The 15,900-nt window shown below is 28.2% G+C and overlaps 1 protein-coding gene across 1 annotated transcript; it reads right to left on the bottom strand.

Moving 5' to 3' along the window:
• Nucleotides 1-264: 264 nt before the first annotated feature.
• LOC145746386 (rho guanine nucleotide exchange factor 10-like protein) lies at nt 265-15,882 on the bottom strand. The gene is made up of 25 exons (XM_082564661.1): nt 14,878-15,882; nt 14,306-14,391; nt 13,471-13,567; nt 12,442-12,587; nt 12,158-12,211; nt 11,892-11,996; nt 11,523-11,595; nt 10,991-11,180; nt 10,353-10,524; nt 9,840-10,049; nt 8,595-8,802; nt 8,158-8,266; nt 7,231-7,391; nt 6,871-7,024; nt 6,396-6,490; nt 5,505-5,620; nt 5,110-5,247; nt 4,550-4,632; nt 4,211-4,362; nt 3,791-3,932; nt 3,205-3,380; nt 2,899-3,045; nt 2,493-2,703; nt 2,039-2,330; nt 265-1,516 (listed from the first exon to the last, which is right to left on the bottom strand). The coding sequence occupies exons 1-25, from the start codon at nt 15,764-15,766 to the stop codon at nt 1,349-1,351; spliced, it is 4,374 nt and encodes a 1,457-aa protein (XP_082420787.1). The 5' UTR covers nt 15,767-15,882; the 3' UTR covers nt 265-1,348.
• Nucleotides 15,883-15,900: the final 18 nt, after the last annotated feature.

The following is a 15,900-nucleotide window of genomic DNA, read 5'->3' as shown; positions in this document are numbered from 1 at the left end:
TCGTAATATTTTTGCTCTGACCGAGTTTTAAGTTGCCTTGGTAGTTTTGGATTTTAGTGGATTATTTGAACTGGGGCACAAGCACAACATAAGGAAGATAAGTGTTTTAAGAACCACTTTATCATCAGTGGTTTAAAAAGAATTTCTATAAAGCTGTTGTACTATAATAAATATGTAACCCGACTTTAAATTCTACCTAGGTTTGACATACAACAGCAAAAGCGTAGCTTAAATAATTTAAAATAAAATATGATTTTTTGGGTTCCAATATTTATTTGCAATAAAAAGCGCAAAAATCCCAAGCATTTTGAAGTAATAAAAACAGGAACAAACCGTTAAACACAATTCTTATAATTTAGTTGACAGTTAAATTGGTTATGCCAAAAAGCGTTACTAAATAAGCATTGCTAGTTTTACAATATTAATCAAAAACAACATAGAAATAACAATTTTGCTAAACAAGAGAATTAAAAATCTTATTCAGTAAAAACCAAACGGTTTAAAAATTTAATAAAAACGATTGTAGGTAAAAAAAAATGCTTTTAGCATATGAAATAAATATGGCTACCCCGTAATCGTGGAATAGTTGGTCTTCAAATCATAAATTGCACCATTTATATTTTGTAAGTGCAGTCACAGTAACAATGTAGGCTGTGTGATGGCAAAAAATGTGAAAATATGCCGGCCAGCAGCATATTAAAATAAGCACCGGATAAAATTATAAAAATTTTGCAAATAATGTAGTAGTAAAAGGCAAAAAAAATGAATAAATTTTTTATAAAAATTACAATAAATAACATAACAAAAAGTAACAGTTGGTAAAAATATTGATGTTATATAATATTTGATTGTTTTGAATGGCAAAGCTATGCAAATAATTTTAAAAAACATTTTTTAAACCTTATACAAACCCCTTTAGTTTAAAAAGAAAGCTAATTTAAATAATTAAACTAACTAAATGGTTATTTAAAATAACTCTTCTAAAACTACAAAAAATATTTAAAGTATACGATTAAACCAAAAAAACTTGTTATTTTACAATAATAAGGTAATAATGAGGCCAGCCACATTATACGTTAAGGCATACAAAAAAATTACAATTATGCAAAATCAAGTTACATGAGACAGTAACATAAAAACTGATTATCAAAATCAGTAAAAATTTTAACAAAATAATTGCTGATTAATAAGTAGGTTTAGTACCACAAAGCTTACAGAAACAATGCGTTGAAATTTTCGAACTTTAAAGCACAATGTACAAAAAAAATGAAAATAAAACTAAATAAAAAAAATTCTGTAACAAAACGCACTCTATCTTAAAATTTAATTTTTATAAAAAAGTTTTTAATTAAGAGACAACTTTCCAGCATATAATAGTAGGTGCTTGTTTGTTAGTGTTACTTGGACTTAATTTTGGGACGTTATTTTTGTAGCTAAGTCTTCTATAGCCTTCACCACAGGCTAATATAACTTTGCAATCTCGAATTGATTTTTCTTTCCAGTGAACAAACGTTAACTGCAAATTAGTAAAAAATTTAACAAATTCCCCATTTTATGAAATTAGTTAGAGCTTCTTCACAGCTCTCATTAAATAAAAATTTTATTAATAAACTGAAAATATCAGTTTGTCAGTTTTTACACATTTTATCAATATAAACAGAGCTTAATGAGTGTCCATTATACAACCTTTAAAATTAAAAAAAAAATAGTTCAATATTTAGACCAATAATTGTTGCTACAATTTTTTGACCATTCATTTGTAGAAATCGGTCGAGTAAGTTAAAATTTTTTACAGCCTAAACATAAAGCCACATTTGTAACTCTAACCCGGTCTCTAGTAGACTAGGGCATACAGACATTAATTATTATAATTGCCAGACAATAAATATACTGATTAGTTTTGGCTTAGCAGGAGTTTATACCATTTATATTGTATGTTAAGCATTGGGATCAAACCCTGAACTTTATGTAAAGGTTTAAACACTTGTAAAAAAGGCTGTAGTGCGTGCAATTAACTAGTTTAAATAGCTTGCTTTACCTTTCTTGGACTTTCAATCGATTGTAATTCCATTTTTTCGTACAGATTTCCATCCTCTGGTGCAATTTCTGGGGTTTTTGACTCATTCAATCTATTAATGGGGCTGGTGATTAAAGAAGAAGTGGGTCTTGAAGACGGAAAACTATCCACCGAGGGTAAACGGCTTGGTGACCCATAAATGGAATGGGGTCTTGGGGGAATTGCCGGAGAACCTGTAGTAGTAAGTGGGGTCTGTTTAAAAGGGTTAGGGCGCCTTAAGGGTGAAACAGGAGCCTTAGTTGGAATTGATGATCTAAAAATAAAAAATAAAATTTTTAGAAAAAAAAGTTATAAACAACTAAAAATAAATTACAATCATAAAATATATAAAAATTTAGATATTAGCAAAGAAATTAAATTAAAACAAAACTAAATAAATTTTAACTGGAAATCTAATATATCAAAATATAATTACTTGTCCAAGTTAGTATAAGAGTCATTGTGTTTATTCTCATTCTCATCAGGAACCAAAGTTTTATCCAAATCATCTCTCTCTGGTATGGGTGGAGGGGCATTCTCGTTAACGACCTCTTTTTTCTGACCCCTAGGGGGTCGAGGGGGTAAATCGGGAGAGAATAAAAAGTTGAGGGGTGATTGAAGGGAGTGTTGACATACCTTGCAAGGACCTTGAAAGAAAAACATTTAGTAAATTTAAACAATTAACTTTATTTTTTTAACCTTGACAAGGAAAAGATAAACTTAAGATTTTAAATAACCTTGTCTAATAATTTCATCTTAACTCCCTTTTAGTTTTTGGCATTGGTGCTAATATAGTGAAAATAAAGTAAATGAGTAGTTCTAAATTGTAAACAAAAAATTACCGGTAATTTTGGGCACAGATCCGGGCAGTTTAGGCAGAGGCATAGCAAGTAAAAGTCCATTAGAGGTTCCCACTAACAATTGAGAGTGACAACTATACAAACTTGTGATGTAACACTGCTCGCTAATCCTTTCACTTGGATCTAAACCTTAAAGTTTATAACACATTTTAAATTATATACTAGGCCCGAAAAATTACCCATGCATCATAAGTAGCCTTTTTTATTCTGAAGCCCTTTTAACTTGGTATACATACTTATATTCTTATATAAATACAAATAAATTTTAAATTTTCTAAAAATTCTTACCCTGTACAAAGTCCCTTATAATTCTTGACAAGTTAAGTTCCTGAAGTCGCTGTAGCGATTCCAAGTGATATAAGTTCAGATTACACTCATCATTAAACGTTACCCACAATCCACTTCCCACTCTTACTACCAAGTTCACAGTCAACTGTTCTCCGTCTAACAATAACGTCCTTGAACTGAAAAAAAGGTAAAAATTCAATACAAGAGGAATTGTGTTTTGATAAGAATACTTGGTTTAATACATCTGGGGGAAAAGAATAATTGTATAACAGGCAGAATAATTATCGGGAAATCATAACTAATAACATTTAAGTATACTAATATGAATTTGAAGCTGGGTCAGTATAACAAACAAGACTCTATGTTTAGATTGTGAAGTTGCCACAAGTGACTGTTTTTTTTAATTTTAAGGCTATAAAATTGAACATATACATAAATTGATCCATAAGCTGCCTTATATATGTAAAACAGTAAACAAATCATTATTTAATTGTAATCAAAAAATTTATTTTTGTGTTTTAATACAAAAAAATAGTTGTCTAAAAAGAACAAGTAGCTAAATTTTTTTAATTTAATAACTTTTTACCTCTCAGTTTCAAATTTTTCCATGTCTATAGTAACCACATTATTGCCCGAACAACCCCAAAGTTTATCCCCAACTGGGGACAAACAAACAAGGGGGCCTGTCCCCACTATTATCGAGGACATATGAAACAAATCGGCAGTCCCTAATATTAAAAAAAAGATTTAACTTTTCATTTTCAGCAAAATCACAAACTTTAAAAATTATATCCGCTAACATTAGCAGAAACCATTTTACTAAATGAAAACAGCCAAGAGTTACATTAAGTGGGGGTTAAAAAAATGTCTTATTCTCGGTAAAATTTAAGCATATGGTTTTCGGTCAAATGTCTATTCTGTGAAAAAGATTTTCGATAATATAAGTGTAATCCAAAATATAAAAAAAAGTAATCCAATAAAATATTGGCCCTTTATAATTACACACCTTGAGGTCTACTGTACATAGCAAGAGTTCCATCAAGAAGGCCGACATATAAGTTATTTTGATTTGCTTTCATAATCATCACGGTTGACATTGTTGGCATCACAACCTCACTCAACTTGGTGTAATGTCCATCTGATGAGTATTCAAGCAGACTGAAGCAGTGTGAAAATAAGAAACATTATTATTTGTCTTGTTTTAATCAAGAGGTTTGTTTACCTTTTTCTAAATAAATCATTTTTGAAGAGTTTACAAAATTGCTTTTAAATTAAAAAAAAAACTAAAGCAAAAACTCAAGTAAAGTTATAACAAATAGAGTTTATATTATTATAATATTCTTACCATCCAGACTCCATGCCAAGCCAAACAGAATAGCCTTCGTTGAATGGATTCCAATGCTCCATACATTGAACACTACTTCCAACCTTAAAAAAATAAATAAAACCTTTTGCTTAATTGTTTTACTGTTCTATAATGCTTCTTATTTATTGACTTTAATTTTTTCTTGCTTTAAAAAAATCAAATTTACATTGTAATTTATTCTGTATCATTATTTGGTACTGGGTTTGATTCCAATTGCTTACTTTTTGTAGCGTTTATGGTAAGGCCGACTTTACGACCTTAACAAAAAGTAACATTTGTAAACCCCAAACTGGTCTCCAACTTCCTTTGGTAAGTTTTGTAAATTTATAAATTTTATATTTTGGCATTTATTCTGTGAATTAATTTTTTTACATTTAGTACTGCATAAAGCAGCTAATTTTGAGGGCACAACAATGTGGAAGCGGTAGGAATCAAACCGATGACATCATGTTGTGAAGCCAAATGTTCTCACCACTACACCATGCTAATAGTATTTTATTATTTGAACCAACATTGAAGATAAGTTGAAGGAATTTTACCTGCATAACATGCACTTTTTCCACTTTGTCTTCGGTAATGTAGTAAACACTGACCACTGATAACACTGTACTGGCTGCACAGGACATCCATAATAAAGTAACATGATTCTTTGGCATAAAAGCATAAGCACATTGCACCTATTTGAATTAAATAATTATTGTATTAAAGTAATTTTAGTAAGTTTTAATAAAATAAATTTTAGCTGTTAGCCAGCTTAAAAAGCCTGGATATCGAAAACCAGAAGTTAAAAATCACAAAAAAAAAACTTTTAACTAATTTCAACCTAAACTGGTAGACAATAATTTAAAAATCGTGTAACATAATATCTTATAAAGCTATAACGAGGCTTTAAAAATAGTATCACAACACAGAAATCAAAATAGTATCAATGTACCTGGAGATGGTCATTTGATACATGGGCGGACAAGCTTCTAAGAAATAATGGGGGATCCCAGATCGAATCGATTTCTGAAGTTGCAGAACAAAACCAACTATCTACATTTGATGGTGCTAAAATAATTTTAAAAAAACAATATTTACATTTGGTTTTATAGTTTTACATTTATTAATTATTATTTTATTGTATGATGTCTATATATAAGATAGATATCATGGAACTTAAAATATATATATATAAAAATGTTTGTCTATGTCCGATTTATAGGCCCACAAAATAAATGAAACTGTCTTTTGTGGTTCCCTGGTAAAGTATTATAGACTTACATTAGTTGCGAGATGCAACCATTTTGCAACCATGATTATTATCTTCATTATAATTTAAATGGTATTATGGTAGTTAAGTAAATAAATTTATTTTATTATTTTTTTTTGGAAACTTGCTATATTTTTTTCTAAGAGTAACAATTTTTGAGTTTAAATAATTTAAATATGTCAACACATTATCATACGATTGTAAAAAAAGGAAATTGTTATGTATGTTGCAATATTAACTGCCCTAAGCTAAATTATATATGTGGTAGACATATTTCGAATTATTAGGTCTGTGACGTTAAACCAAAATTATAAGCTGAGCTAATCGGTACTTCCTTGAGTTTTAACCATATCCGTAATATTGAATTTTATATTAAAAAAAACAAATCAAAAGTAAAGTAAGAATTTTTAAATTTCAAAAACACCGAGATTAAAAAAATATTTATATCTTGCATAATAATTGGGATTTAAATAACAAAATAATATAGAATAAAAATTAATAGAAACTAAAAATTAAATAACCACAAAATCTAGCTAAATACATAATTATAAAATAAAAAAATTTAAAACTTGCAATTTGCGAGTTTAGCTCGAGCAATCGCTTCCAACCATTCAGCCTTATGAGATGAGTAGGAGTGAACCAGAGTCCGAGTCACATTCTCTCCAGACCTAAATTAAATTAAAAATTAGTTGTTAAGAAAAACAAAAATAACCATTTTTGTGCAATAATACTTTAGACTACTAAATGATTATAGGTAGTCAAAAAATTTGCACTAAACTCTATAATAAAAGAATTAATATCAATAAAATAAGAATAAATTTATTGTAAACATTTACTGTAAACTATTTATAGCAATATAATAATAATAATTATAATGTTTGTTTTTCTAAAGACTGATGCACAAATATGGTGATAAACATAGAATATATTAGGAGCAACAACAATTTATACTGGCCTTTGGTTACACAAATAGTTATCTAAATTTACACAAACAGTTATCCAAAAAAAAAAACTATGAAAAAAGTCTAAAGCCATATTTTAAACTTACTTTCCAGGGAACCTTACAGTAAAAGAAGTATCCTCTGGTTGTCTTGCAATTTGCTCAGCTTGTCTTATTCTAATTTGAAGGTCATTTATACATTTTTCCACAACTGTGTTCTTTAACCCTTCATGGTCAAGCTGTAGTTCGTCAACCATTTTGCCTATAATAAAAAATACAAATGGTATAAATTGACCAAACCCCATTTCATCAAAAACCATATGCCTAAAAACACTATTTTACTGGGAGTAAGAAATTTTCTTTTTACCCCTTTTTTCCACCTTATTATTCTTTTCTACAAACCATGACATATTTTAAGTTAACCCCACAAAAAAAATCAAAATGTATTATTGGAAAGTTTAAACCAACTGATTTTATGCAGACAAATAAGGTCCTCGGTCATCGTTTCCCGATTAAACTTGTTGGAGGGACATTCTGAACCATCGATTACCTCCACAACATCCAAACCCACTCTCCATTTTAACTTATACATATCCTTACTTGTACCTACACCTGCTCTCTGTGGTCTCCTGTAAAGTAATATTTAGTTTTTTTTTTATTTTTGGTTTGAAATATACAAAAGTTTCAACGATAAAATTTAAAAAAATAGAACACTTTGCATCACTACATGAGAACCTAGATTTAATCCTCACTTTTTTATGCTGTAGCACCCTTAAGCAGGGCGATATAAATAAAATTATAATCAATAATTTTACAAACTGCCAAAAGTCAACTAGATAGGGTCAACAAATGTTATGCTTTTAAATTTGAGTTTAAAGAATCTAAGGCAAAATAAAAAAAACTTTTACATGTTAGGCTAGTATCACAACGTAGAATTAAAAAACAAATATTTTACAACATTATACTTTTACACTAAACTTAAGTCATGCTTTAACTATAACCAACAACAAGGTATTTATTTAATGCAAAAAACACCAATAAAGGACATTTGCAACAAAAAAATTACACCTTTTTCAAACATATTTGCTTAGAATTTTAAAATCTATAGCCCCTGCAAAAATAATCCCTGTTTTCCTAAAAACACCAATGACGACATATTTAAAGCCACTGTGGCATGCACTAAACCTTAAACTAGAAGATATTTGTCGAAAAGTGTAATGAAACGCTCCAAACATGGTACCGGGGGAGAGTTGTGACAGTTTTGTGCCACTTAAACGTCGCTCATAAAGGTTACAGTCCGCATAGCTACCCAGCAAATTATTAATCATAAAATAATTGACAAAAAAAATTATATTAGTGTTAAAAAAGTTATTTAAAATTATTATTTTAATGTACCTGGTATTTATAGAACAGCAGATAAGCATGTCATTAGTTAAAACGAGAAGACAATCTTTTACTTTTTCTAACAAGCCATCATCATTACTTTCACATTCACGAACATCACCTATAAAGTAATTTTTACAACATTTAAAATAATTATTTATTTTTTTTAAATAAATTTTTCTTTTTTAAAAGATATATATTTTTTTTCTTTAAATATAGGCTAATGTAATAGCATTAAACTAAAAAAGTAGCCAAAAAACAGTGTATATACGTACTAGTTATAGATTAGTCATATAATGAGAATAAAAATATATTTTTAAGAACTGTAAAAGAAACTTGGTGATTACCATAAAGTTAATACTTATCGAGAACTGTAAATAACAAGTGCTTTAAAATAAAAAATTAGGCCATAAATTTATTTAAAAACAATCTATTTTTTTTCAAACTACCTTGTTTTATTGTTCTTCTCATCCTTCCATCCTTAGTTTGAGTCGTAAGTTTGAGATTACTGTTCTCGAGTAAAGTTCTGAGGTCTGAGTTGCCCTCCTCTCTTGCCTTGTGATGGTTAAGTCGATCAGCGAGAGTTTCTAACTCGGTGAGAGCAAGTTGTAGTTGGAGTCGATCTCCATGCTCAACTGAAGTATTCTTGAGTAAATCCTGAGTGAAAAAGTAAAAATTTTTAACAAAGCTTAAAAAATCGAAAATTTAGTTGTAAAAAAAATAAAGTAAAACTTTTTAAAATAATAAAAATTACAATAAATTTAAAGTTTTTAATTAGAAGTGGACACCCTTAACATTTTCAAAAAAAAAATTAAATAATTTAAAAAGTTAGAGTTGTCACATTGCTTATCAATTAGTAAAACTTAAAAACAAAAATAAACAAGATTTCATGCTGAAATAAAACTGTTTTTTAAATTGTTTTATTGTTATTTATTGCTCAAAACTAATACAACAACAAAAACCACTTTTTTTTAAAGTCAAAATCACAAAATACTGAAAACATGGTAATATAAATATTTGTTTATTAAAAACATGGACTGCCGTAATAAAGACATAAAATATTTTTTAACACACCATAAAAAGTATAAGCCTTGCTTAATAAATCCTGTATGAACCAACATCATAAAAACTGTTAAACAGTCAATAAAAGCTCTTAGATGTAAATTCAAGGATAGAAAATTTTTTTGCTTAAACTAGTGTTTGTTATTTAAAGAAATCTTCTAATTTTTTTTAAAGTTTAATGTTACAAATTAAAGAGCAAATTTTTATAAAATTCTTAAGTAAATGATTTCCATATGACTAAAATATGTAAACAAAACACAAAGATTTGGTGGCAAATTCATGTATTTTGTTATATTATTTTAACTAATAATGTAAAATAGGCAAAATCACCTTTTCACCCTAAACCAAGTCTGAAGTCCCTACTGCCAATTTTAAATGGCTTATATCTAATAATACTGCCTAATAACTAACCAGCCAATTGGTTTTAAAATTGCAAAACCTTATACCAGTGCCTTACTTAAAAATAATTTAACATAGAAGCAGTTAGGATCGAACACAAAACTTCATGTAATAAACCCAAGTGTTCTTACCACTACACTACCATTTCGAAAATATGCAACAATAAGGTTAATAATTAAACCAATAGGCTAACATCTTAAAAAACTAACATCTTAATTCGAATTCTTACTAACCTGAACAAGCATAATAAATTGTGGAAATCGTTGTACTGGTTTCAGCATTAAGCCATACAGATTCAGTTTGTTTGGACTATCAGCTTGCCTGTCCCGTAAGAACACCAAAAATTGAGGTTTTCTTATACAAGTTTTACGAACAGTATCCATTGCTGTTGTAAAGTTGTTGATAAAATCGCCGTAGCATTCTAAGACCATGGATTTTGAGAACTAAATGCAAATAAAAGGTAATTTCAATGGCTTAATATTAAGCAGAATTTTTGTGTTTTAAAAAAATAGGCAAGCGTATATTTGGTAACCAAAAAAAAAATTTCATGACTTAAATATTCTATGTTAAAACTAAGACTTGACTAAATAAAAAAAGTTTTAAGAGTTTTTTAAAAATTATTTTATTAAATAAAGAAAGGTATACTGTTAAAATGAAAAAAAATCAACTTAATTTTCAATGTACAATGAAATTGTACTTTTAAGTAAATTTAAATAAATTTTTGAACGAAAAATTGAAATGTTTACCGAAGCTACGAAAGTTCCTCCGATACATTCATGTTCATCCCAGTCACAAGTGGCAGTAGCAAGGGCTATTTGAAACAATCGATGACATTGCAAGATGTCCGAAATTTTGTAAAAAATTTTTGAGATTGTTTCGCTTGAGATTATTGGAGGCTTACTATCCAATAATGCTTGCCTAAAAAAATTTTTCAAAAAATTTAAATTTAAAGTCTTGTAAAAAAAAATTTCCTAACTGTTAGCTTAAACGCTGTGCGTGAAATTGCAAAATATTTTATATTCCTAGTTGAAAATAGTTTCTATCCAATATAAATACTTTCAATACATGAAGAAGTTTTATTTTTTCAACTGGTTGATTGGCCCACTACAAGCTGCTATATAACTATCATAATATTGTTGCAACATGCAACTAAAATTTGCTGGTAATAATCTAACTGTGCTGTGCACCAAAAACAGCAGTTATTATAAAAGCCTTACAATTGGGCATAGATATAAATACATACATACACATTACCTAAGCTCCATTAATAGATTATTTGTAGTTAAAGTAACTACATAATCCCTAAACCTTTCCAGCAGTAAAATTGCTTCCCAAAAACACAAATTATTTAACAAATATTAATATAAAAAATATGATTTCCTACTTGTAATCAGTTTCCAATCTTTGCAAACTCTCAATATAAGATTGTTCACTTGAAATAATGGTCCCAACTATTTTTCTTCGTTTAAGTTGTGAGGTGGTAAGATCCGGGGGCACGAATGGGGGTAAATGGGGCAGTGGGTGACGGAAGACAGGTAAATCAACATTGACAAAAGACGAAGGCTCAGCTTCAACTAGAAATTTATTTAAAATATTTTTACAATTTTAGAAAAAAAAAATTGGTTTTGTTTTAAAAATTTTTCTAAGGTATTAATTTTTAATTTTTTTTATTTCGCTTTAATATGTTTTATTTTTTTAAAAGTTGGTTGTCAATTTTAAGTGGATAACATTAACTCATTTGAACTACCACCGAGGACCATAAAAAATATAAAAAAAAACCTTGCATTTTTTCTCAATAAGAAAAACATTAATAATTGATTAAAACTCGACAATTTGACATAGGCGAAAAACTGTAAACAGTAGAATAGCATAGTATGCAATAAAATTTAATTTTTAAAAAAGTTATTTTTATTTACCTTTTGAATTTGAGTTCTTTTTCTTTGCTGAAGTTCTTTCCCAAAATCGAAACTTCTGAGCATCTTTGTTAGTCTAAAATTATAAAAATGTTAAAATATTATTAAATTATAAACACTGTTTGATTGCCTACCCAAAAGGCTGTATTTTATTTGCTGTAATATGGTAACAACTAATTTATGCCTATGACAATTTAAGAATGCCTTACAAACAGTAATTTATTTTTTATTTTTAATGTCTATAAATGAAACCTAAATATATATCAAACATTTTGCAATATACATATTAATAAACACTTTTAATGTTATGATATTAATTTTACTTAAGGTACTGTACAACATTTAACAAAATTAATTAGGTGTAAAATTTACCCTTTCCACTTTTTTGTTGTTTTTTGTACTTATATCTGTTTCAAACTTATCTTCCTCGGAAGAAGAGGAGTCAAACTCCTCACTTCCCCATGATGTGTTGTCCTCCTTAATATGAAAAAAGAGTTATTTAAAAAAAAATTTTTTACACCTATTTTTTAATTTTTTTTTCTAAAAAACAAAATGTCATTTAAAAAAGATAAAATCATAAACTATGACGCAATTTATTTCTTAATAATTTCATAGACTTAAAAAAACACAATACTAACTGGGATTGGAATTTCATTTTCTTCTGAAGTGTCTAAATCATTCTCGCTTGAGTCCTATCAACAAAATCATTACATCATTTAAACAAACTATGAGTAGAAATGACAAAAAGGGTATTGTTAATTATTCAACGATTTTTTGATAACCTATTTACCAACAATATGGAAATCTGACAAATTATAAAGTTTTTAACATATTAATAGCAGTAGATGTTTAATTTTTTTAAGAGCATTGATAATCTTAAACTAGTTTAAAAATATATCTTAGAAAATAATTTTATTAGTACCTCCTCATGTAAATTTTCCCTTTGATCTTGATGGTCGTTAAGATGTTGGTAGTAATGGTTTACTGGTGTGTTGTAATCCAGGTTTTCCAAAACCATTTCAGCATCTCGTTCATATTTTGTACCAGCTCTTCTTCTCATTAAGGTGCCTTCGTTAAAATAAAATTAAAAAAATAAAATTATTAAAATTCCATGAATTTTTTAATAAAATAGTTTAGTATTACATATTTATATTTAATTAGTAAAATATCGCACATACAAAGCATGAAATTTTGTGAAAAATTAGGACAGGTAGTAAAAAAGTTACAACAACAAAACAGATTAGGCCTATCAGTCAAGCATAAAAAATAGACAAATTTAGTCAACAGGGAAGATTTTACAGTCACAAGACAAGCCACATAGTGTAAATAAAAACTTGATAATCCTATCTATACAGTTGCCTTAAAAAGTTGCCTCTAGCAAAAAGATTTGTTTACACATTTACAACACCACTGCTTTGACAAAAGTATAAGCTATAAAAGATAATAAAGCAGAAATAATTTAAAAAATAATGATAACTAAAGTTGGTATATTTCTGTTAAATTTCCCTATAAGGTAAAAGGGCATTTTAAAATATTAAAATTTACATAGATATACATTAATACTGTAATATGCTAAAATAGACCAATAACTAATTTTTATTGAAAATCTATTTATTACATAGTATTAATAAATTTATATTTACCAGTTACATAAAATTAAGTAATTAATATTTTTATTTTCATCAGAAACCTTTTAAAAGAAATAATCCGTTCAACATTTAAAAAAAAAATTCCACAAACAGCAAAAAATTTCTTGAAGTTTTTTAAATAAATCTGATATCATGACAAAACAAATATTCTGTATAAAATTCCTAAATTTAAAAACAATAAATAAAATTGTATTGTAAAATGGGCAATTAAATTAATGGTTACATAACCAATAAATGTTTCGGTAAAAAAACAATTTAAATCTAATTTAAAGTAGAACAAAAACATAGATGGATATAAGTACCTGTAAAGTATCTCGGCAGTAAACTGCTATCATTTTGACCATGTAAGCTCTGTAAAGTGGCATTTCTAGAAGCATTGACAAGGACTTCGTCGATATCCTAAAAAAAATTAACAGAAATCGTATATGTTGGTTAAAAAAAAGAAAAAAATTAAAGTTCAGGTTAGGCTTTGTAATCCAAGAATTTTTTCTCTTTGTTAACCCGAGAAATTTCCGGTTCAATAAGATTAAGTTACTTAAATTTGTCCAACTTGGTTTTCTTTTATTTAAACTTAGTATGTAAGCTGTTTTTGTAATACAGTTAAGTTATATACATTTAGGAAAAACTTTGTGGACAAAGCACTATCTTGAATAATATTTAAATTTTAAAATGTTCAATTAAAAGCAGAAAAAAAAATATAAATAATTGAACTATAATATTTATATCTTTTTTAAGGTATATATTTACTTATTTTTTTACATGATCATTTTTTTTCATTTTAAGTTATATAATGTTATCAATAAAGTAAATATAACAAACAACTTTCATCCATATAACATCCAAACCCAATATAATGTAAGCTTTTAAAGTAGGCTTTATATTTTATATAAAAAGAAATTTCCTAAAAAAAATGTGTTCGAAACTGTAAAAGTAAAAAGATGCAAGAACCGTTAAAGTAGCAAAAACAATAAGTATATACAAAAATTATTACAAAAAATAATGATATATAACATATATATAGTAAATATTAAGCTAGGGTATGTATATTTAAAGTATATAAATATGAACTAAAACAGTAAAAGGATATTTGGCGAAAACCGTAAGAATCATAAACTACAAGTAACCAAAAAATATTACCTCAAAGCTGTAAGGAATTTCATCTTCCTCAGGAGTTTCATCAGTTGAACGATTCTGATCATAATTTGCCATCTTATAAAGGTTGCCTGAATAAAAATATTAGATTAAAAAATTATCTACAAGTTATGCTTGCATATAGAATTTTACTGTGTTTATTAAAATAAAATAAATAAGGTTTTAAATATGGTGTCACAAGCTACAAACATAACTGATGACATTTGTTAATATTAGCAAAAAAAAGATTTCTGAAAACAACATTTTTACTGAAATTAGGGTCAACATTTTTGCAGAAATTGATCAGATTTTTTCAGGGAAATTAGATAGAATGATGTTAATGGAGAATGTCTCATTTATTGGTAAAATACTGTTTTTAGGCATATTATTGTTTTTGGTAATAAGACAGTTATCATAACTAATAGTATTGTTTATGAACCCTTTTTACTAATTTTTATCCTGCTAAACATTTATATGAATATAATTATCGCTTACCCGCTAGTTAAAAGTCTAATTTGCCTAACAAAAGTCTAATTTGCCCTTAATAGGCTAAGAAAAAGATAAATAAAATCACTAACCGGGATGGTGAGGTGTCTCATATTCTTGATTCAGGTTGTTATTATTATTTTCCTCTGTTGGTGTTATGATCCCAGAAGACGTTCTTTTTACGTCATTGTCAAATTTTAAGTTGTTATTATTCGAAGATATGGGTTGGCTCTGTGATAAATGAGACATTGCATAAAATCGCGAAGCTTGTTGTACGTTAAGCGAGTTAGGAGGATCACCATGAGCAAAGTGAGAAGGTGAGTCTTGAGTTGAATTAAATGAGCTAATTGACATGTCACGATTTCTAGTATCAAGGTCGTACTCATCATCTTTTTCATTACTTTTTGTTTTATTGAGACTGTGATCAAACTTGAAATGACGTGGCGCTTTTGGTTTCATAAACAGATCTCTGGGTGTATCGTCAACCTCGCGTTTTGTGCTTAATTTTCTTTCCAAGGTTCCTCTTAACTCTTTCGCACCAGGAACATTATCTTCACATAAGTCAGGAGAGTATGACCACCGTTTGCTGACCCTGCCAGGAGATTTTGTTGGCGACATTTGATCTACATTGTCACTGGAAGCACTTTTTGCAATATCATCAGTCGACACACTGGTGACAGGCTCTCTTTTTTTCCATCGCAATTTCCGAAAAGATTTTCTCCAGCCTCTTGGCCCTTTAAATTCGCCATCAAATTTATCCTCATTATGTATGTTACTCTCCGAGGAATTAGCATTGGCATTAGGTGTTAAAGGGATACTAGAGTTAAGGTTTTCCTTAGAACTTTTAATTGCGTGATTGTCATTTCGAGAATGTGAAATAATGCTGTCTGAAAAGCTTTCTTGTCCATGCACAACTTTTATAGATCGCTGTCTTCGAAACAGTTTACGAAAATCGTCCATTTTATGGACGTTGTCGTACATATACCACAAGTTCTACAAAACGAGTCCCTAAACTATGTTTAATCATAAATATTAACAAAAACAAGTTAAATTTCACTACTCTTTGGTTTGCGGGAACTGGTTTAAGACGTACTGGACAGCTGGACGTAAATGCT

The sequence above is a fragment of the Corella eumyota genome, chromosome 3, assembly GCF_963082875.1.
Source record: "Corella eumyota chromosome 3, kaCorEumy4.1, whole genome shotgun sequence".
Taxonomy (NCBI): domain Eukaryota; kingdom Metazoa; phylum Chordata; class Ascidiacea; order Phlebobranchia; family Corellidae; genus Corella; species Corella eumyota.
The sequence above is the reverse complement of the archived record's forward strand: the minus strand, read 5'-3'. Positions and strand labels throughout refer to the sequence as shown.

Coding starts and splice junctions, on each gene's coding strand:
- LOC145746386 (XM_082564661.1), bottom strand. CDS start 15,766: ATGTACGACAACGTCCATAAAATGGACGATTTTCGTAAACTGTTTCGA. Junction 12,212..12,441: donor GGGAAAATTTACATGAGGAG/GTACTAATAAAA, acceptor TTTTGTTGATAG/GACTCAAGCGAGAATGATTT. Junction 3,933..4,210: donor TATGTACAGTAGACCTCAAG/GTGTGTAATTAT, acceptor TTTTAATATTAG/GGACTGCCGATTTGTTTCAT.